This window comes from Erpetoichthys calabaricus, chromosome 10 (genome assembly GCF_900747795.2).
Source record: "Erpetoichthys calabaricus chromosome 10, fErpCal1.3, whole genome shotgun sequence".
NCBI classification, from domain to species: domain Eukaryota; kingdom Metazoa; phylum Chordata; class Cladistia; order Polypteriformes; family Polypteridae; genus Erpetoichthys; species Erpetoichthys calabaricus.
In genome coordinates, this window is record NC_041403.2 from 127405999 (window position 1) to 127428780 (window position 22782).

Sequence of the window (22782 nt, forward strand, 5' to 3'; positions counted from 1 at the left end):
AAACGAGGTCAATTTGACCTTTACCCGATTAACCAGGCTAAAATGCAGTATCGGAAAGAGCCGTGTTTGTACTCGGCATATAAATAACTTTTTATCAAGTACCATAGACAGCGAGAAACTGCTGAGTGTTGTGCTCAACGTGGAAGTTTTTAAAGATCATTATGTATTTTGGGTATATAAGAGAGATTCGTTAGTAGGAAGTAGTTCATCTAATAACTTTGTTCTTAGACCGTAGGAATGTAAAAAAGTCTTTTTTTGACATTTATCACTTTTTTAAAAAACAGTCTTGTGATTAAGTACGCAGAGCCAGTGCTGAAAAGCGTGTTAAGAATTTTAGTAAAAATCAGAAGTGTATATTTTCTTAATTGCTTTGATTTGGGGGTGAGAATAAGTATTTTCCGTTAAAACTTTATGATATAAAAAATAGAACACGTTCAAATTAGATTAAGACTTTTCTTAATTGTTTAGGTTGATAACATGAAAACAAGGGCTTATTATCATGAAAACAGAAAGGCGCTGACTTCCTGTGGGGATGTAATTACTGCAACGTCTGTGAATCTTATTGCTAAGGCATAAAACAGCAGGTAAGCATTTTTATATTAATAGCATGAAAACAAAGACTTATTATCATGAAAACAGAAAGGCGCTGACTTCTAGGTGCCGTCTTGTTATGGCATGGTAATTAAATTAAAGTGTAACGAGACCTGGGGCCTCATGTATAAACGGTGCGTACGCACAGAAATGTTGCGTACGAACCTTTCCACGCTCAAATCGCGATGTATAAAACCTAAACTTGGTGTAAAGCCACGCACATTTCCACGGTAACTCATACCTTGGCGTACGCAATTTCTCCGCTCGGTTTTGCAGACTGGCGGCACCCAGCGTCAAAGCAGTGCTACTGTTCCGGTGTGGTTTCCTTTCATTTTTAGATCGACATCCCTGACGCGGCTGTATCATATACACTGAAACTAACTGCGTATCGTTGATAAATTTAAGGCACCTGATTGTAATCAATTTGTAACAATATAATTGTGCACAGAATGACCAAACTATTCCACTGCCATGGCTGTCTTAGCATTGTTAGAGGACATCGCAAATGGAAGGATTAGAAGAGAACGCGTATTCAGAGATCATACGGATTTCTTGGCACATGATGATGACTGGCTACTAAGTCGGTTTAGATTTCCAAGAGCGATCCTCTTGGAGCTGTGTGCTGAACTGGCACCTGCTTTACAAAGGCAGACTTTCAGGAATTGTGCTGTACCTGCTCCTTTGCAAGTTCTGTCCACTCTCGGATTTTTAGCCACAGGAACTTTTCAGCGTGAATTGGCTGACCGATCCGGTATTTCTCAGTCATCACTGAGTTGTGCCATGCCAGCTGTATGGGATGGTATTATCCGCTTGTCAAGCAGATATATCAGATTTCCGTACATTCCCGTTAAACAGGCAAACATCAAAGCGCAATTTGCAGCAATGTCCGGTTTTCCAAATGTCATCAGAGCGGTCGACTGCACACACATTGCTATAAAGGCACCTTCACAGAATGAATTTGTTTATGTGAATAGAAAGCATTTTCAATCTGTTAATGTGCAAATCATCAGTGATGGGAAAATGCGCCTCACTAATGTTGTTGCGAGATGGCCTGGCTCAACTCATGATTCATTCATCCTGAGAAATAGTAGTGTGGGGAACAAACTTGAAAATGGTGCGGTGCATGATGGCTGGCTTCTCGGTAAGATAAGACTTTTATTACCTTTTAATCAGAGTCGTACGTTATCTGTACGATGTAACCATATAACACGATTACTTAGGTGACAGTGGGTACCCGCTGAAGACGTGGCTCCTCACCCCTCTCGCCAACCCACTGACTGAACAAGAGCGACGTTATAATGACCTCCACTCTTGGGCTCGGGCGGTGGTAGAACGTACTGCCTGGATAAGACTGGTGGAGTGCTGCTCTATAGTCCACAGAAAGTGTGTCACATCGTGCAAGCATGTAGCATTCTACATAATATGGCACTCATTCGTAGCTTGCCCGTACCTGAAGAGATGCAGTATGATGAACCGGACCCTGGTCCACCAAATGAGCAGCCACACCGGACAGCATTACAATGTCGAATGAATGTAATTCACAGAATGTAAAAACAGGTAAGCAGATGCATCATTTATTTATTCACAAAGTCATTTAATTTTTGATTAATATCACACAATACTGCCTTTATATTTCGTAGTTCATTGGCTACATCTCTCACCGCATCCACCAATGCATTTTGGGATTCCAGAACTGCATCAGTCAGCACACGGCCAGATGATCGAACAGTGGTTTCCGAGGCAGGGGTGTGTGAGCAGCCAGCGCCCGAAAATGTGGTCGGCACAGACGCAGCACCATCATCACCTGGAGCCACGTCCTCAGCATTCGGGTCAGCTTTTGTACTGTGGTCTGGAGTTAATTAAACAGTAATTAATACAGCATCTGCAGCCTGATTGTCTTATTTCACATACAAATTATTTACACGAGTATGGATAACGGTAATCAAAAAAGAAATGGTAACTCACCATCACCTGAGGTGATGTCAGAATCACCTTCCCCAGCTGGTACAATGCCGGCAATGAGTGTATCGCCAATACTTGCAGCAACTCGCTGCTCAAATGGTGTGAGCTCTGGGAGTTCACTACCTCCTCCAGTCGTGCTGACATGCAGACGATGAGCTGCAACTCTCCTTTTCACGGCAACTTTGATGTCGGACCACTTCTTTTTTATTTCGGTCACAGTGCGACTTTCTGCTCCAGCACTTCTGAGTGCATCCACCACGCTATGCCACTCCATCAATTTCCTTTTGTTACTAATTCCACTTCCTAAGCTACCAAATAAAACATTTTTCCTGGCCTCTACTTCACTTAGCAGGACCTCCATTTCGCATTCGGTGAAGTTTTTTTTTTTTTTCCCGTGCTTTCACCATTGTCTTCCTGAAGCGCTGAAGGTAAGGGGCTATTTATATTGATATGCATATTCAAAGAGGCGTAATTCTGGGAGGAGTTGGGGTGTGGCAGCAAGCGCGTGCACGTGCGTTACTTTTCACGCTGATCGGGATTTATGTAGTAGAAGAACGTGAAATTTTGCAGGAATCTGTGCGTACGCACAATCCCGCTTTTGTGCTTACGCCATATTATAGTGTGAGTTCTACGCACGGCGTTATACATGAGGCTCCTGGTCTGAATGATCATATTTTTAAAACAATGGGACACAGTCGGCTTGGTGTATTCCTGTTGGGGAATTAAATTTGCTGCAACATCTGTGAATCTTATTGCTAGTATGCATTTTTAGCGTATTTTAATTGTTTTGAATCTGTGAAATTTAAAGGATGCACACAGGCATGAGAAGTGAATATTTTATACTGGCAAGATAATTGTATATTTATATTCTTACTATTAGTTTTGAATCTAGTGTTTATAAAATGAAGCGGCGGGTCTTGAGTTTATAACTTAGAGCCGGGGAGTGAATATCTTATATCGTTTTAGAAAGTTATGACTATGCAGGAAAGATAAGTGTATATTTAATTTCTTAATATTAATTTTGAATCTAGTGTTTCTACAATAAAGCCATGTGTCGTGAGTTTATAACTTAGAGCGGAGGAGTGAATATTTTATATCATTTTTTAGAAAGTTATGGCTATGCAGGCATGATAAGTGCTAAAATATGAAAAATGTTTCTGTTTTAACAATGTGTTTACACAGATTATTTTAGAAACAACACACATGAAATGCATGTGTTCCAAATAATGATCTATTATTTCCACTGTAAAACTCCAGCACTTCACTCCCAGATAATCAATCAAGGCATGAGCTCGGAGAACTTTGTGCACGCTCTGCGGTGGTGGGGGATGGAATAGCACGCTGCTTACTGCTTGTCTTAATCGGCACATTTACAGGACAAAAGACGCTGTGTGAGAGGTGCGAACGGATTTAAGGTGGGCTCTGGTAATTCTAGTGTTAATCACCGTCATTCCTAAACAAAACAAGGACTTATTACAATGTACATCATACAGACCAATTTCACTTCTGAATAATGATATTAAGATATTTGATATTTGTGAATTTCCCCTTGGGATTAATAAAGTATCTATCTATCTATCTATCTATCTAAGATACTCTCCAAAGTCCTAGATAGAAGGATAGAGGAAGCGCTGCCTTCGGTAATTTCACAAGATCAAACTGGATTTATTAAAGGCCGACACTTAGCTTCCAATCTATAATGCCTGTTTAATGTAATATATTCACCTGCAAAGACAAACACCCCTAAGATATTATTATCGTTGGATGCAGAAAAAGCATTTGATATGATTGAATGGAACTACCTTTTCACTACATTAGAGAAATTTGGGTTTGGCATGAATATTTGTACATGGATCAAACTACTGTATACCAATCCAGAAGCTTCAGTTTGTATTAACAACATTTGCTCAGACTACTTTAAACTAGAACGTGGTACCAGACAAAGATGCCACTTGTCACCATTGCTATTTGCAATCACCATTGAACCACTGGCAGTTTACAGTCAAAATACTTATCAGATAAAGGGGATTATCAGAGATGGACTGGAACAGAAAATTTCTCTATATGCAGATGATATGGTACTGTATGTATCAGACCCACAAAATACTGTGCCTGCAGTCTTAACAGCACTTACAGAATTTCGAAAGATCTCTGGTCTCAGAATTAATTTCAATAAAAGTGTGCTCTTTCCAGTGAATTCTTAAGCATACAATATTAGATTGGACACCTTCCCTTTTATTATTGCAGATCAGTTTAAATACCTAGGGGTAAATATCACAAGTAAACATAAATCTCTTTATCAACAAAATTTTGCCGTTTGTATGGAAAAAATTAAGCAAGACTTGCATAGATGGTCAACCCTCCATCTCACTCTATCTGGAAGAATTAATGTCGTTAAGATGAATATCCTTCCTAAGCTTCTCTTTTAATTTCAAAACATTTCAATATACTGTACATCAATAAATCATTCTTTAAGCAATTAGATTCAACCATAACCTCATTTATTTGGAACCTGAAACATCCACGTATCCAAAAAGCGACCATACAAAGACCTAAGACAGAAGGTGGCATGCCTCTACATAACTTTAAGTTTTACTACTGGGCAGCAAACATACACGCTATAAAAACCTGGACACAAATAGATGAACATACACAGGCTTAGTCAGCAATAGAAATAAAATCCTGCAGGATTTCCCTGCGTTGCGCCCCAATAAATGCAAGTTATCACCATTATACTAATAACCCAATTGTGCTTCACTCACTCAGAATATGGAAACAATGTAGAAAACATTTTAAGATGGAGAATCTTTTATCTGTGGCACCTCTGCATGAGAACCACCTTTTTCAATCCCCGTAAGCATATGCAGTTTTTAATATCTGGAAAACATTTGGGATTAAATTGCTTAGAGATCTTTATATAGATGATATCTTTGCATCCTATGAACAATTACATTCCAAATTTAATTTTCCAGAAACACATTTCTTTCACTATCTTCAAATTAGAAACTTTATCAAACAGAACCTGCCCGATTTTCCCCATCTCCCACTTTCCTCTATGCTGGAAAAAATATTGCTCAGTCTCGAGAACTCAGACAGCATTTCTGCAATATATAAAAATATTTTACAGTCCCTCCCTTTCAAAGATCCAAGAGGACAATGGGAAAAGGATCTCTCACTCAACATATCAGAAAAGGAGTGGAAGGTAGCAATGCAGAGAATTCATTTGAGCTCCATATGTGCAAAGCATACAATTATTCAGCTCAAAATTATATATTGAGCACATCTGTCTCGCTTGAAATTGTCCAAAATGTTTCCAGGGCAAGATCCAACCTGCGAACTCTGCAATCAAGCTCCAGCCTCACTGGGTCACATGTTTTGGGCCTGCACCAAATTAAGATCATTCTGGACTATAATTTTTAAGTGCCTTTCAGACAGCCTTGGTGTCACAATCCCTCCTAATCCACTAACAGCTGTATTTGGTGTTCTTCCAGATGGGATTAAAGTGGAGAAGGACAAACAAACTGTGATTGCCTTCACTACACTATTGGCACGCAGACTTATTTTGCTAAACTGGAAGAATCCTAACTCTCCTCTTTTAAGTCAGTGGGTAACTGATGTTTTATATTATTTGAAATTGGAAAAAATCAAATTCTCACTTAGAAGATATGTGCAGAACTTTTTGTAAACCTGGCAGGATCTAATCAATAATATTTTAGAATAAGCTCTTTAAGCACTGAAGAAGTAGATTCTGTCCCCATTTATTTTTCTTCTCCGCCTATTAAACTCTTCAATTTCTTTATTTTTACTATTTTTAAGTTTTAGTCCGTTGGCCTTGCTCTCTTTCTCAGGGGTGGGGGTTAATTTGTTTTCAATCCTATTTTTTTTTTGTAAAAATTGATCTGTTTGTATGGAATGATTACAATAAAATCAATAAAATTAAAAAAAAAGAAAAAAAAATGTGATAAGTATAATGGTGACATTTTATACTACTAACATGCATAATGTAACACAAGACTATGTTATCATCCTGAAGCTAACTTCTGTTTAGGAAAGTTCCTTCATTGCACTTTGGAAAGTAGTCACAGCAACTGGAGTAATCTCCAGACTAAAGAGAATTTAGTCAAAATGTTTCAAATGCACTACAGAGAATGTGGTCATTTCAAAGTATGTATATGGTTTCCAATTTATTTGACAAACACAAGGTGTGGTATGTTTTTCAAGCATGTAGAGTGTAATGAGAACAAATTCTCTGAATTAAAAACAGTAGTCAAAAGGGAGAGCATAGATCATAACAGGGAGGATACAGAGAACTAAGCATGCAGACCAAAACAATAATCAAAAACTAATGCTGAGGATGAAAAGGAGTTCAAAAGCCCGAAGCTAAATCCTGCTTTGAAAATAAGTTAACTAAATATACTAGTGTTCTTCACAAGCTTTGTTTTGTTTTATTCATTGAGGGATAATGAGTAAAGCAAATGCTGAGTTTGTATACTGTAAAAGGAAACAATAACACAAATAATGGATTAGGGAACTCTCAGGCAAACCCTATATTTTGCTATACAGAAAAATAATAAAAACAAATTAACGTGTGTTCATAAAATGTCTTCACAGATGCAAGTCTAAAATAATACTGGAGAAAGAAGGAGGTTGTGGCAGTTAAGAAGGAGCAATTTAAGGGGCCCCAGCACCATAACTGATGTCATCCGTATTCATTTTTATTGTTTTCCATATCTTAAGAGGAAAGAGATGAGAAGTGTTATAAGGCAGCACCAACCTGAGCCTTGGGGTGGAATTACAAGTTGAAATTGTCTCCTAGGCACATGTGTGTGACATAGCACCTAATTGATTATGTGATCCATTCATGATGTGAAGAAAGTAAAACTTCTGAAATCAAGTCAAAGTAAAAATTTATTACAAAAAATAAAATCCTCAACATAAGAAATTATGTTGAAACTGAAATTGCACAAATAAATAAATTCAAAAATACTGCATAAATGGCTAATGATCACAAGATCACCAAAAATAAAAAAGAATGAAGCATGTAATGCTCTCCCAGGGATACTATAAGGGATCATAGAAGAAGTTTTCAATATTTGGTCCAGAGGAAACCCTGTGACTGCAGGTTTTTGTTTCCAGTTTCTTAATCAGTCAGTCATTGTTGCCTTTCATTAGAACATAATAAATTTCAAAAATTAAAGGAGAACATTCAGTCCATCAAGCTCATTTGTTTAGCTAAAAGATAAGCTGTCCCAAATGGACCTCCTTTTATTTTGCATTTACAAAAGTGCTGTTGTGTCAAATTTTCACTTACAGAAAATTAAGACAATTTTGTATCTCTGTACCCTTAAATGCTTGTTTGTTTAGTTTAATTTTCAGTTCATTCACTTTTTCTGTGGATTTTGCTTTCTTAATTGTGTCTGAATACAGACAATTAATATTGAGCAGAATGGACACCAGCACAAATGAAGCAACAGCTCCTTCAGTGTTACCCACTTAAGTCCTTATTAATAAATAATTGTTTAAATAACCAGAAAATAAAATAAATAAATAAATAAAAGGAGCAAAAATTAATTATAACCCACCTGGCACAAATAAATTCCTACTTCATTCATTAAAAATATAGCCATTTTATAACATCCAGATTGTTGTAAAAAGCATCAAAGCTGAGAAATATTGCACTTCACAGGTCTTGGCCCACTGAGCAGGTCTCACTACAGGAGATAAAGGTCCTGGGCAGGAAGAGACGGATCCAGGTGGGCAGAAACCAGAACTGATGTCAGAGGAATCATGGTTGGCAATCTTCCGGTCTGCAGAGACATGAAGAGAAAAGGCATTAGTCAGCAGTGTCCTCTGGCTTTCTGGTGGCTTTTATCCAATTATCCAAGCCCTTAAACTATTCCCTATTCGCATGCATGTGACAATATATATACAGTATTAATACATATTTGAAACCAGTAATTATTAATACAGAAAGACTCACAAACTCAAAAGACAAAATTAGAAGTCATAAAAATAATTACAGTTTCTCTTTCTATACAGCTGGAGCAGTCATTCTGATGCATTACTGAGAAGTGCACCTGATGCATCATCAGGTGGCTTGCCTGCCAATACCCCCTCGTAAGGTCAAGCATAGAGATGTATGATGCCTGACCGAGTTTTTCCAGTAATTCATTAACGCGGAGTATTGGATAAGCATGAAATTTGGAAACCTTATTTAAGCAACTGAATTGAACCATCCGATTTTGGTACCAGAATGATCGCGCTATGCCTATAACACTTAATTCGAGCATCTGTCTGACCTCATCACGGACTATATTCTTCCTCACCTTCGGTATCCAATACGGATGCACCTGCACCTTAACACCAGGCTCTATAATTATCTTATGTTCTGCTAGTCCAGTTAGGCCTGGCAGGAAGGAAAAGACATCAGTGTTCCATTCTGTCAAAGACAGCAATTTGGATTTCTGGGATCCAGTCAAATTGTCACCAATAGTAACATTCAGCCACTTAAGTTAACACCTCCTGAGGTTCATGCCAGACTTTCAAGAGATTAACATGCAAAATCAGTATGGGCTTTCGCCAGCCTGGTACCTTGACTTTGAAATTTACCGGACCCAAACGCTCTTTAACCACAGCAGAAACCTGCCATTTCGCAAGGAATTTATTTGGGTCATAGGGAATCAGAACCAGCACCAATCGCCAGGTTTGAAGTCTCTTACCATAATGTCGTTTTTGGGCATGGATGATTGAGAACAGTTTAGAAATTTGTTCCTACAGTGAAACGAAGTGGTCCACAAAGCACAGACCATGAGGTCTTCTGTGCACTTCTCAGGAATAACATACGAGATGCCCTACAGACACCTACTAAACAGTAACTCAAATGGACTCAAGCCGGTAGACTCCCACAGGGATTCTTGAATCGCGAACATGTGGAACATCCACACAGAGTCCCAGGACATTGCGTCATCTTGAGCGACCTGCCTGATCATCTGCTTTAAAGTCTTGTTAAATCACTCCGTCAGACCATTCATCTGTGGATGGTAAAAAATGGTGCTCAGTTTTTTAATGGCAGGTCTTTCACACAACTGTTTCATCAAGCGAGAAGAAAAAGGTGTACCCTCGTCAGTTAGAATTTGCACAGAATGCCAACACGAGTAAAGATTTTGCAGAGAGCCTTTGCCACATTGGAGGAGTTAGCCCTCCAGAGAGCAGCCACTTCAGGAAATCGTGTTGCGTAATCAACCAGAACAAGAATATATTGGTAACCATTCTTACTCTTAGGGAGAGGGCCAACAATATCCAACCCAACAGCCAATTAAACTGCCTCAAGTTCCGGTCCCTAGTTTTTTCAGCACCGAGGTGACTGCCCAAGACGTGTGCTTGAGCAATCTCCAATACTAGCACCCTATACTCATCCGGGATGACCAGCTGTTCAATCAGTCCTTCCCCTGTATGATTGGAAATCACCCGATAAAGGAAGCCGCTTTTAATGAGAAAGTGCAGAGTCTTGAAGCTGGGGTACTCATGGTCCTTATAATAGAAATCACTGGCAGCAACAGCTTGTTTAAATGCAAACACTAAGGAGCTGTTGGCTTGCAAACCAGTGCCTTTTTATTGAGACTCCCTCCAGAGAGGCTGAAGGAGCATGTGGTGGCTCAAGAAACTACAAGGAGTCCCCACCATTCTCACTGGAGAGATCAGGTTCAATTTCAAAGCCGGAGCCCTGGCCAACTCTGCCGACCACCAGCCCCTCCCCACACTGCAAGGGGGCAGGTGCTTTGAAGTCGGGCAAGACCTGAATGATGACGGCATTTTTTTTCCCTGCAGTAAGGGCCAGGGACAGGAATCGGATATGGCAGTCCAAACTTTAAAGTTTTGTCCCTTATACTTTAGAGGAAGTAACACAGGCTCATATTCCTTAAAACAGTGTTTGCTCACGCACTTCTTGCAAGAGGATGGAGGCTCCCGTAGCCAGTCACATATGATCACACAGAGGTCACTACTAGAGTCCAGTAAGGCAGGGATCTCCCAGCCAGCTAACGCGATACACACCCTGAACCCATCTTTCTTCAGAGACTTAGAGGGGACCTGAGAGCAACACACCTCGGCTAAACTGACCTCCATTGACTGAGCAGGGGAGAGGTGGTATTGCCAAGCCAGATATCCGGTCTGGTCACAGAGGAAGCATCTTTGCTCATACCCCATGGCGGTGTCTTCTACTTGGTGTGCCAATGGGAGGGCTTTCAACAGTAACATCAGCAGCTCTGGGTGTCTGAGCAAGAGAAAGGTGACTGGCTTGAGGGACCGAGGGCTGCTCTGGAGAAGAAGAACCTAGGCCTGGGGCCGAGGCTGAGGTAAAAAGGTGCAGAGAACTCATCAATGAGGAACTCATCAATGAGCTCTTCAGCTATCACACACAACACTGTTGACAGCGACCTTTTCCACTATGCATTTGACGGTGTTCCCACGGAAACCAGCTTCGAATAAGATGTAGCAAGTCCTGCAGCTGCCTTTGGATAGGGCAATAACGGTCAAGTTGCCAGAGCCGGATTGAATGTCCCTTGCCAAGGGAGCTCATAGCTGTATGAAGAAGAATTTGCTGCTTCAAGAAATCATAATCAGGGGCAGCACGGTGGTGCAGTGGAGGCATTGCTGCCTCGCAGTTAGGAGACCTGAGTTCGCTTCCTGGGTCATCCCTGTGTGGAGTTAGCACGTTCTCCCCGTGTCTGCGTGGGTTTCCTCCGGGTGCTCTGGTTTTCTTCCACCATCCAAAGACATGCAGGTTAGGTGCATTGGCGATCCTAAATTGTCCCTAGTGTGTGCTTGGTGTGTGTGTGTGTGTGTCCTGCGGTGATGGCTCGGCCCCCGACTCCAGGTCAAAAGAACACAAAGTCTTCCTTTTCAAGCAGGTACAGTGGGTCGGGAGCAGCGACAGGAGCAGGGAGGGTCTGGGGAAGAGCGGACAGGAGAGTGAGACATTAGGATGGGCACTGCTCCGTCTTAAATGTTCGAAGCCCAGCGCAATGCCTGCAAGCCTGCAGCTGATCCTGCACTGTGGAGGGGAAAGCGTGTGCAAGAGTGTGTTTATTTCATATTAAAACACTGTTTAAGAAGAAGGTTTTGAAGAGCAGCCATGTTCCCAAGTGGTGGGGGTCACAATATAACAGTAACATAATACAAAATTCCACAGTAATGAATAAACAACACAGTATTAATTAAAATGATAACACATAGATTTAACATAGACAACACAAAACAAAAAAAAAACCATCATGAACCGTATTTGAAGGATAACAAGATTAAATAAACAAAGGACATCCTTGTTCCATGGAACAGGCTCTGACTTAAACATGACAGTGTGTAAAAGATAACCTGGCCACAGACAGACATGACTCCAGATGTTCAAAACACACACATGTTTTATTTTCCCTATTTACAATAATTAGCTTAGTCTTTGTTCCTTTCGGCCGCCTCCACTCCTTTCTTGCAAGCACCGTCCTCTTCCACCCGACTCCGGCTCCCCGATTGGAGTGAGGCGGACCATTTTTTCTTGCCCCGGATGTGCTCCAGGTGCACGATGACGACCTTCTGGCAGCACTCCCAGTGTGGTGGATGTGCTGCCCTTGCACCCATAAGCACTCTGGGCATACAGAAACCCTGGTCCGTCAGCACTTCCTGGTGTAGTCGAAGCACTGTCCTCCAGGGTTCAAGGACTGTCCAGGCGCCCAGGGAAGAATAATGCCGCTCTCCCGGTCTGTCCTTCCTCCAGGCGTTCCGGCAGGGCAGGGTTCCTGGCCGTCTGTCACAAGTGGAAGGGTTGCATGTACAACACGAGTCACTAGATGGAGTTCTGACTTGGTGTCCCTGATGGAAATTTAAGGACATCTATGAGCATGAAAAATCATAACTGAACTGAAGACCTTGATAGGAAAATATAAGAGCTGCCTTGGAGAAATCAGTCCTTAAAAGGTTAAGCAAAGGCTCATTGGTTTAGTGACACCAGGAGTCATTAATAGGAGAGTTCTAGCATGATGTTCCTTGTGTACAGGTATGGTTTCACAGCCTGACACATAGGGCCTTAGCTGAAAGTGAATCAAATAGGTGTTTAAAGACTTTCCATGGCTAGAGATATACTGAGTGAAGAGGTGGGGTGAGCACCAAATTGTCAGAAGAAAGAGAGGCTATATTTGAGAGAGATGGAAAGGGCATGAACAATTACATACTGTATTATTGATTCCTTTATTTTGGTACAGTCTGTCAGTGGTGCCACTTATTTGCCTGATCTGGTGTTATCTCTGGGGATTTATATTTTGGATATGGAGATCTATTATAGTTGCATGTTAGATAATTGGCCTGTTGACTTTAATGTCCCCTTTTGCTGGAAGTCCTCTGGTCTTCCTGAATCTGACTGCTATTCTTTTGTGCTTTTGATCCATTAAGGGTTAGAGCTTTTTGTGATGCTTACATAGCTGCTGTTTTTCTAGTACTTCTGAGACAACCACACACACGTATATATATATTTAAAAACAGCGGAGCTGTTTTATGTTTTAGTGCCAGCTGTTCTTTTATTCTGAATGTGATAGCCCCTTTAAGAATCAGGTGCTCAAAATCCAGAGCCAGCCTTGGCTAAACCAGACAACACTTTCTCTTAGGCAGCAGAAAGAAAATGGAACTTACTCAATGTGTTTTTGAGATCCTGAGAAGCTGCCTACTCAATTATCAGGACACTGCGAAATTGGCCAGGGTTAAATATTTTGCTGAGATGCTATCTATTAAACCAAAAATTATTTTCTCCACCTTACATAAATCCTGCTGTGGATGATGTTCCAGCCCTTTCTTTTGTCATTTATGAAAGATTTTTATTGATATTAATCACAATCCTGTGATTTAACTTTGGTTTCTGTGAATTCTGCTTAGTTTAAACAGTTCCAACATTTATTTATTGTAAATAACTGCTGCCGTACAGTCCATCCTTAAAACAATTTAATCTCAGTTCTTAAAAAGTTTTGCCATGTTTCATATTTTTGTATGCTTCCACTTTCTTAATGTCACTCTGGTAAGGGAGATTGCTATGAGAGGTGTTACCATTGTACATTGCTTAACAAATCTCCATAGCTTTTAGTAAAAACAGTCCCACAAGCATATCTGCGCTAGTCTCTGGGCGTCATGCTGACATTAAAGTTACACTGACATTGCACTGACTTAAAAAACAATATAAATGTCTGCCTAAATGCAAGAGCCTTCAGTTCATCAGCAGCATAACGGTAAGCCATCACGTTTTGTTTTTTCCACTCTCAGTTAAATGCAAAAAAGAAATATTTAGAAAATATAGAAATTTGCTGTTTCTATAGCTAGAAAGGAAACTTTGGAGTTGCCATAGATATTCCACTCTTTAAAGGCACAAGCACAAGGCTCATTGGTGCAGGAACCCCAGGAGCCATTAGTATGAGAGTTCTGGCATGATGTTCTTGGTATAGAGGTAGAGGTAGAGGTAGAGCCACTGCCTGACACTTTGTAATCCAGGGCCTTAGCTGAAACTGAATCCAGAAAGGTGTTTAAACACTTCCTATGGCAAGAGACATACTGAGTGAAGAGTGGGAATGGAGTTGGAGTGTACACCAAATTGTCAGGTGGAAAGCAGATTAGGGTGGAGTTAGTGGGGAAATGATGAAAAATGATAAGTTCTGATGTGGTACCACAGTGAGGAAGTGGTCCAGCCACCTTACCAAGCATTTCAAACCTGTCCTGGCAAGCTCAGATGTATTGATTAACAAAATTTTAAGGAAAATGTTTTCTTTACTCTTCTTAAAACACTTCTCTGACAGCAGCAGTAATGAATCTTAATATCTTAATAGCCTCTGTAGCTTTGGGCAAAGACAGTCCCACATGCATGTCTGTGCTAGTCTCAAGGTTCCACGCTGACATTAAAGCTACACTGACATTAACATTAATATAAAAAAAGGATATAAATATCTACCTGAACACTACAGCTTTCAGCCCATCAGGATCACAATGAGTAAGCATTCATATACTTTTTGTTTTTTGCACTCTTAGTTATATGTAAATGAGAAATATTATTAATACTTCCATTAGTAGCATCTCATTTCTGACTCACTTCATTTTTAAAAAGCCTGAGCTGCATGTTAGATTAAAATGAACAAAACACGATATTGCACTTTGGCCTTTGGAGTAAAAGGATTACATGATAAGAAAGAATTTTATGTAAAATAAAATATTAATTATAACACATAGACCGCAGTTAGACTATTTAGTAATTTTTTAAAGAAAAATAACCAGAATTAAAATCAACACTTCAAAGTGCATATGTGAGACAAAGCTTCTATATATACTGTATATGTTAAATGTTAATCTATTACTATAAGAGCTTATTTAACAGTTTTATTTGCTTTATAGCATGCTCCACTGTCAAAGTACAGTTATACATCAAATATGAAAAGTCACCTAAAAACAAGTGTAGATTTATTTGCCAGGACATTTTGTCACACAATAAAGACTTCTGACAAAATGTAGTCAATTGAAAGCAGTTAATGTTTGATTTTTAATTATTGGCAGGTATAGCAACAAGATTTCAAACTTTGTGGCATGAAATGTAATGACAAGACTGAAATTGGTTCTGAGTTTAAGCAAGTGGGAAGAATCCTTTGGAATGCGAGCGTAAAATTAAAATTATTGTACTGCTGTCTTAACTGATCATCAACAGATTTTATCCAAAATGACCCATCTAACAATTATCATGATCAATGAGTTTAAAATATTAAATAATTTAATTTCATGTTATCACCCAGCTCTAGCTGCCATTTTGATAAATGGATTCTGATTATTCTTTTTAAGTTTTCTGTTATAAATTGGCTTATTTTTTTGGTATTTCTAAGTCAGCTCTCACTAAGTATAGTTCAAAGGCAATTTCCAATCTAACCTCCATTTAAAAGATTTTGCTGGCACCGTGCTCCAGCTTTCTGCACGTTATTTGTGTAAAATATTATAGAAGACTGTAGAATAAATACACTGGCATCCTTTGTTATTTCAGAACCATATCCTGCTCATTTTAATTCATAAAAAGACCTGATCACCTGATAAAAATTAAAAGAATTGTGAATTTTTTTATGGTTTCAAAGTTAATTGAAATATTTTGCTAAACTGCCCCTACATACTGTACATGTTAAATTCAAATATAATCTTTGTAATATATAGTTGATAACAACAGATGAATCGCATGATAAAATTGATGTTTGTTTTTATTTAATTTGAGCAGTCTTGTAAATTGCAATTAAACAAATCAAAGAACATCCATCCATCCATTATCCAACCCGCTATATCCTAACCACAGGGTCACGGGGGTCTGCCGGAGCAAATCCGAGGCAAAAAAGGGCACAAGGAAATCAAAGAACAGTTTTACCAAATAATAAATACTGTTTTAAAAAGAAACCTGGCTATCTCTTAAATAAAAATTTACCAACTCACATGTTCACATAACTTGGAATACAAAACAAGAAGTCAGCATCAAAATGTGCCAAGTGCTTGAGAGCTGCAAAGTATCAATATCTGAACTGCATAGCCAGTACCAGATTGATATGGTAAAAGGAGAACGCATGAGATGTCACCTTGTGGATTGAGCAAGCTGCATGTAAATCGTGATTTTCACATAGCCCTGTCTGCAGTTCAATGACTTTCTGGAGAATGTTTCTCTTTCGGGTCTACACTCAGGTTTACTGCAATATTTTTTTTTCTAATAGGCACCTCAATCTTAGCCAAGTACCATGTTTTATTGGTCCTTCAATTTTTCATTCTTTGCCTTATTCTTTCATCTCCACAGTTGTAACATGGTAAAAATAATATTCAACAATTTCTCCTGATTGACAAATTTCTATTGGTGTGTCATTACTTCATGTAATGTCTCTTTTTTAAAGATTCTAGAATTCTGATATTAGTATTCTATTTTGATTAAGCATTCTTTCTTTGAACAAACAACATCTTGGTTAACTGAGCCAAAGCAGAATTCCTTCAGCTCAGTTGCCTAATCGGGCTTTTGACTCTTTTTTCACCACAACTGGCTCATCCCCTGCTGACAAAATGAACAGCCATACTTTTCCTTGGATTTACTAACTCTTACAGTCTTAGTTTTCCATGGACAAACGGTATCCTAAAATATTTAGGATGGCTGCAAAGGGAAGCACCTTTATGTCTGTTACATTGGAGCTAGTAAAATGGTTGCACCATCCAGGGTGGGTTCTAGAGAAAACCAATTCTCAAGAAGCAAGGGTGAGTTCAGGAGCAACAAGACATCCAGAGTTGTCTTGTGTCTGATGCTTCCAAGGTTGAGGCATTAATGGAACTATGGATTCAGAAAAAGGATGGATTGTAAGATGGTTTATCAATGAATAGTTAGTTGAATATGTTGAATTTTATCAATCTCATAAAATTTTCTTTTATACTGTTACAGTATACTAACATAGTAGCAGTTGGCACTTGTGCTGCTAGTTTGTTCATAAAGACAGCTATGCATCCATCAATTTTCTGAATCTGCTTTTTCCATTACAGCGTCATGGAGAGCTGGAGTCTGTCATTGGAATCTTGAGTGCAAAGCAGGAAACAAATTTCAAGAAAATATAGCCTATTTAAAAATAAAGTTGATATTCACTATTGTAAATGATGTACATAATACACGTAACTTAAATGCCTTTTAAACAGTTTCTTTCTAATTTTTTAAAATTCATCTAAGGCACAAAATCTCACATTTAAAGAGTGTTACAAACTTTTAAAGAATACAAACATACTTTCTTGTTTACAAAATGCTGTTTCTCAAATAACACTAAGTGCTCTATCTTTAAACTTCTACTTTTTATCCTATATGTGTGTTCTTACAGAAATGCCAGATGTGTCACAATGAATTCTACAGGATATTCACTTGAACCCACAAATTTTACAGATGAGGGATCTGTTCCAGGTTTCAATAAACAAACCAAGTCTGTCTTGAAGATGTCACTTGTCGTGCTGCTTTATATTGTAAATAACTATATAAATGGAATGCTCATTACTGCTTTTTTTAAACACCATGTTTTCCACGGGAACTCTCGATATGTTTTGTTTATCCACCTGGTCTTCAATGATGTACTGGATATCAGCGTTCTATTGATCTTGCATATTTGGGTTGAGACACTTCATATTATGCCAGTGTCACTTTGCTATTTATTTCTGATAATTGCAGTCACTACAACTTACAACACTCCTCTGAATTTGGCGCTGATGGCTCTTGAACGCTACATTGCCATTTGTAAACCATTACATCATCCAAAAATCTGCACCTTGCGTAGAACATACATCATCCTTGGCATAATGTGGCTGATCAGTTTTATTTCCCCTGCCTCAGACATTATTATTGTCTTTAATATAGAGCCTTTGAGCTTTTTTAGCACAGAAATCATATGTGAAACAAACAGTTTCATCAGGGTCGAAGCTCAGGAACTTAAAAGAGACTTCCTGATAATTTCATATTTTGCACTTGCCTGGCTTACCATGGCCTACACATACATTCATATTGCCATTGCAGCACGATCAGCCAGTCGTTCTGAAAAATCTTCTGCTAGAAAGGCCTACAATACAGTCCTGTTGCATGCCATACAGCTCACTCTGAGCACAATCATGTTCCTTGTTCCTTTGGTTGACAGTCTCTGGCTGTACTATCATAAACAAGATCCACGAGATGTCCAATATTATACACATATACTAATAATTTTGTTTCCTCGCCTTTTAAGTCCATTGATTTATGGAATAAGGGAGGAAAACTTCAGAAAATATCTAAAAGGATATGTGAAGTGTTGTACTTTAGGACGAAAAGAGTCACCCAATCAGACCATTAAACAGATAAATGGAAGTGAGGACTGAACCAGGTACTGTATAAAAACATCAGAGGTTACTTGGAGGAGTAGAAGAAATGAAAGAAGACCCTTTTAAAGTATGACTGGACTTTATTCACTTGACTACAGTAATTGCAGTTTTAGAAGCCACATGTACAAACTAAAGTAGGAAATGTTTCTGATTTAAAATACTACTTTTGTCTGAAAGAGTGACGATGCTGAACTCTTTTCCAGTCTTTTAATTGTTCAAGACTTTGAAACTTCTGTAATAAAATAAGTTTGAAGACACAATGGGTCAATTGCACTGTGCTCTGAGTTGGGGATGATCCCATACTGATCTGGTCTTAGTACAAATTTGTGGTAACAAGCCTAACTTTTGGGATTAGTGCTGTTACAGTGTGCCTCAGAGCTGCAGACAAGCAGTGGATCAAGGCCAAGGCAACCAGTTGCAGTGGGCTTCTTGGTGGCAGAGAAGGGGATCAAAGTTGCATGCTAACAGTCTAACACCTCATAAGCAGATTTAATTGGTTTAGCACAGTGATTAATGTTACAAAATGAATTCCGCATACATAAGACAGACTGTTACAGACAAGCTGCAAATATGCCATTAAAATATATAGAAATCATATATATACTGTATATATATTTGGACTGAAATATAGCATAATACTGAATAAAATATATATATATAACTCAATAGCACTGAAAAAGACAAGCAATGTATTGAAATACACATATTACTTAATTTAAGAAATAGAAAAATATATATTAATATAAATTTAACCATTAATCTTTATTAAAAAGGCGCAGAATCGGTGTCTCTAACTTAAAAAGCACTCAGCCACTGTTTTGGAAAGTGTGCATTAAAACATGCTGCTTTATTCCTTTGGATCTTGATGGAAGTATCTCTGCGAGTGTTCTCCAGATCTGATATAAGATCTCGCACACTGTGTATTACATTACACCTGTGTTCTGCTGTTGAAGTTTAAGTAATTCTTCACAAATATTGTCCTGCCTCTGACTAGGTATTTCATAAGCCTTAGTGACTATTGGATTAATTTATTTATTAGAAAAAGCTGGGTTCATAATGGGTGACAAGTATTAACTCTTCTCTATTATCTACATAATTGAGTAAATGAGTTATGGCATTATAAGATTAGGACCACCACAGGCTTTAGTGTCACACTATATGTACACCACATATAAAAATGAAATGAACCAGGAAGTGGTCTCCCTTGGAGATTTAAAATGGTCACTCCCCCATTAGATTATGGGATGGCAATATAATGTACAACTAAGTACATATGTAGAAGAACACAAAGTACTCACTGAAACAGAAAAATGCTAGTGTTTTTGAGAATTGTGGATGCATTTTCATTACTGTAGCTGCAACACAACTACGTTTAGATAGAAGTGAAATTTCCATGGCATAATCTACAGGTCAGTCAGTGACAGCAGATGAAATCTGAAATGATTCTGGCCTTCTCTTTTGGAGTTAAGGGGAGATTATTTCAGCATGGGGGATATCAAAATCTTAAAATCCTAATGCAGATACAGCCAAATAATATTTCCCAATGCGTAATGCAAAATATAAATAAATGTGATAATATGATCACTACAGGCTTGCCTAATTGTATGACAGAATCAATTAATATTATCTGTAAGATAAAAAAAAAAACTTCTTAATGCAGCACACAAGGGTGGAAGGTAAATTCAGTACAACACCTGCAATACGTTTTACTCATATATGCCAGGGCATGCACCTAACTTATTAGTTAAACATGGTATTGATCTTGTTCCACTGTCCATTGCAGCAGCACTTAGACTTAAGGATCATCTCTTTTTAGAACTGTTCTATGAAGTCTGGTCTTGATAGTATGGTACTATCTCAGGTACACTGCAACTAACCCAATGTTACATATAACGTGCCGGAATGTCCACAAAAAGACTGCAACTTATTATTTAGGTGGTCCCTCACCTTTCTCATGATCAACCTCACCCCAAGAGGCAAAATCTTGCAGCTCCAGACCAAGGGCGATTGTTGGTCATTTTATATTTGTTCCATTTCCGAATAACCGCACCAACAGTTGTCACCTTCTCACCAAGCTTCTTGCTGATGGTCTTGTAGCTCATTCCAGCCTTGTGCAGGTCTACAATCCTGTCCCTGATGTCTTTTGATAGCTCTTTTGTCTTGCCCATTGTGGTGGTGTGGTTGGAATGGAAGAAATTGATTCTGTGGACAGGTGTGCTTTATACACATAATGAGTTGAGATCAGTTGTAATTGATTGATTGTAATCTGTGTGCCACATGGGCACACAGCCAATCTGTGGGAGCCAGAATTCTGGCTGGGTTGTAGGGGATCAAATACTTATTTCACTCCATGACATGCAAATCAATTTATAAGTTTTATGTAATGTGTTTTTTTCTGGATTTTCGGTTGATTTTCTGTCTCTCTCCATTAAAATGAAAACACCATAAAAATTAGAGACTGTTCATTTCTTTGTAAGTAAGCAAACTTACAAATTCAGTAGTGGATCAAATACTTATTCCCCCCCACTGTATTTGTTGGTACTGCACTCAAGTATGTTGTTCAAATGCTCCCCAAGATGCTTTTATCTCCTCACCGCCTCCACATCTTCACCATCAATGAGAACTATATCAAAGACAGCTTAACTCTCCTGATGTCTAAGGCTATCTTCTGTGTCTTACTGATGTTGAGATGCAGGTGGTTTAATTTGCACCATTTAACAAAGCCCTCCACCAGTGCCCTGTATTAATTCTCCTGTTCACTGTTGATACATCCATCTATGGATGCATCAACAGAAAATGATTGTAGATGACATGATTCGGTATGGTATCTATAATCTGAGGTGTAAAGAGAAAGGGAGTCAGTACAGTCCTCTACTGTAGCCATGTTCTACTCATGACTGTTTCCCATACTCAGTGGTCTGAAAAGTTAGATAGTCTTGGACACAGCCAACCATCATTGAATGGAGCTCCCCCCACCAGCAGTTTGGGCTGTATAGTAGTGAATGCATTAGAGAAGCCAAAAAAACAGTTTCATCATCACTTGACCCTATTTCTGCAGATGGGAGTAGGCTATTGAGGAGAAAAATAAGAGCATGAGGGTACAGTGTTGTTTTGACCAAGGGTTGCAAATGAGCCAATATAACTCTTACCAAGGTTTTCGTAATGTTTGAGGTCAGAGCCACCAGTTGAATGGCTTTTGGCTGCACTATTTTAGGAACAGATACAAGATGTTTTCCATACAGCTGAAACCATTTAGAAGATCAGGTTCAGAATAAAGATGTGCTAGTAAGCTACATGCACACTCCTTCAGTACCTTAGGGTTAGCATCATCATGTCTAGCATAACAGTAGTAATAATAATAATGTGTCAAAAGCATATTTTGCATGAAGCAAGTTATCCATAGGTAACGTACACAATATTTAACTCTCACTAATCAAATACAATCTGTGGAGGAATTGTGAAATGCATAGAAAAAAGATAATACATACATTTTCAAAAGCAAATTTTCCAGCTTTGAGGTTTCGAAAGATCATATCCCTTTACAGAAAGCATCCATAAGCAACCCTGACCCTCATCATTAAGAATTAAGTTTAAAGTTGACATTACTTCAACAAATGTGTCTTTTGATAAGACAATTTGCCATTCTACATAAAAGTCTAAGCATGAGAAATTCAAACAAGCAGTGACTGATTCCAGTACTCTTGTTAAATAATAAAAACATTAAACATTGTCACAAATGTGCACTTAGGGGCCAGTCAAAGGGCTTAACTCAGGGTGATGACACACCTGAGCAGGGGTTGGTGATGAGCCCTAATGCCTGTTTTTCTCTTCCTACAGACCTCCAGAAGGAAAGCAAGCATGAACACATCACTTCCGTCTCCAATTCTGATCATACTTCCAGCCCCTGTAATAACCTCACTTCCATTTCTTGCCCTAAAACATGCCATTCCTGCCTTCCTGCTATAAAACCAACCTACCAGTCATTTCACTTCAGTTCAGTATGTGCTTATGAGTGGACTCTGTCCTTTGTGATTACTTGTTTTTCAAACTGCTTCACAGTATACAGGGTGGATCCCCAAACCTTTTTCTTGTGTTCTTGTCATTCTTACAACATATATAAATTAAAGACCTGTGTGTATTTCGAGCAGTCCGTTCTGTTCATGCTGCCACTGATGGCACATGCAAGCACTTTTAAATATTTTTGGTGCTTCCATGCTCTTCACTTCTCACTACAAAAGACCTGTGTGCAGCAAACGCCTCACAACAACAATGCCGTGCTAATGACAAAAATGAAGAGACACAACTTCAGTGAAGCAACTGCCG

The 22782-nt window shown here is 38.8% G+C and overlaps 2 protein-coding genes across 2 annotated transcripts in view; both read left to right on the plus strand.

Annotated features, from left to right (window-relative positions):
• The window catches only part of LOC127529442 (odorant receptor 131-2-like), a 442990-nt gene that overhangs the window by 46350 nt on the left and 373858 nt on the right, over window positions 1-22782 (plus strand). The window lies entirely within an intron of this gene.
• LOC127529440 (odorant receptor 131-2-like) lies at window positions 17392-19030 on the plus strand. The gene has a single exon (XM_051933005.1). It carries the CDS (start codon window positions 17458-17460, stop codon window positions 18454-18456), a length of 999 nt encoding a protein of 332 aa, XP_051788965.1. The 5' UTR covers window positions 17392-17457; the 3' UTR covers window positions 18457-19030.

Bases quoted from the DNA above. Each gene is read 5' to 3' on its own strand.
- LOC127529440 (XM_051933005.1), top strand. From the start codon at position 17,458: ATGAATTCTACAGGATATTCACTTGAACCCACAAATTTTACAGATGAG.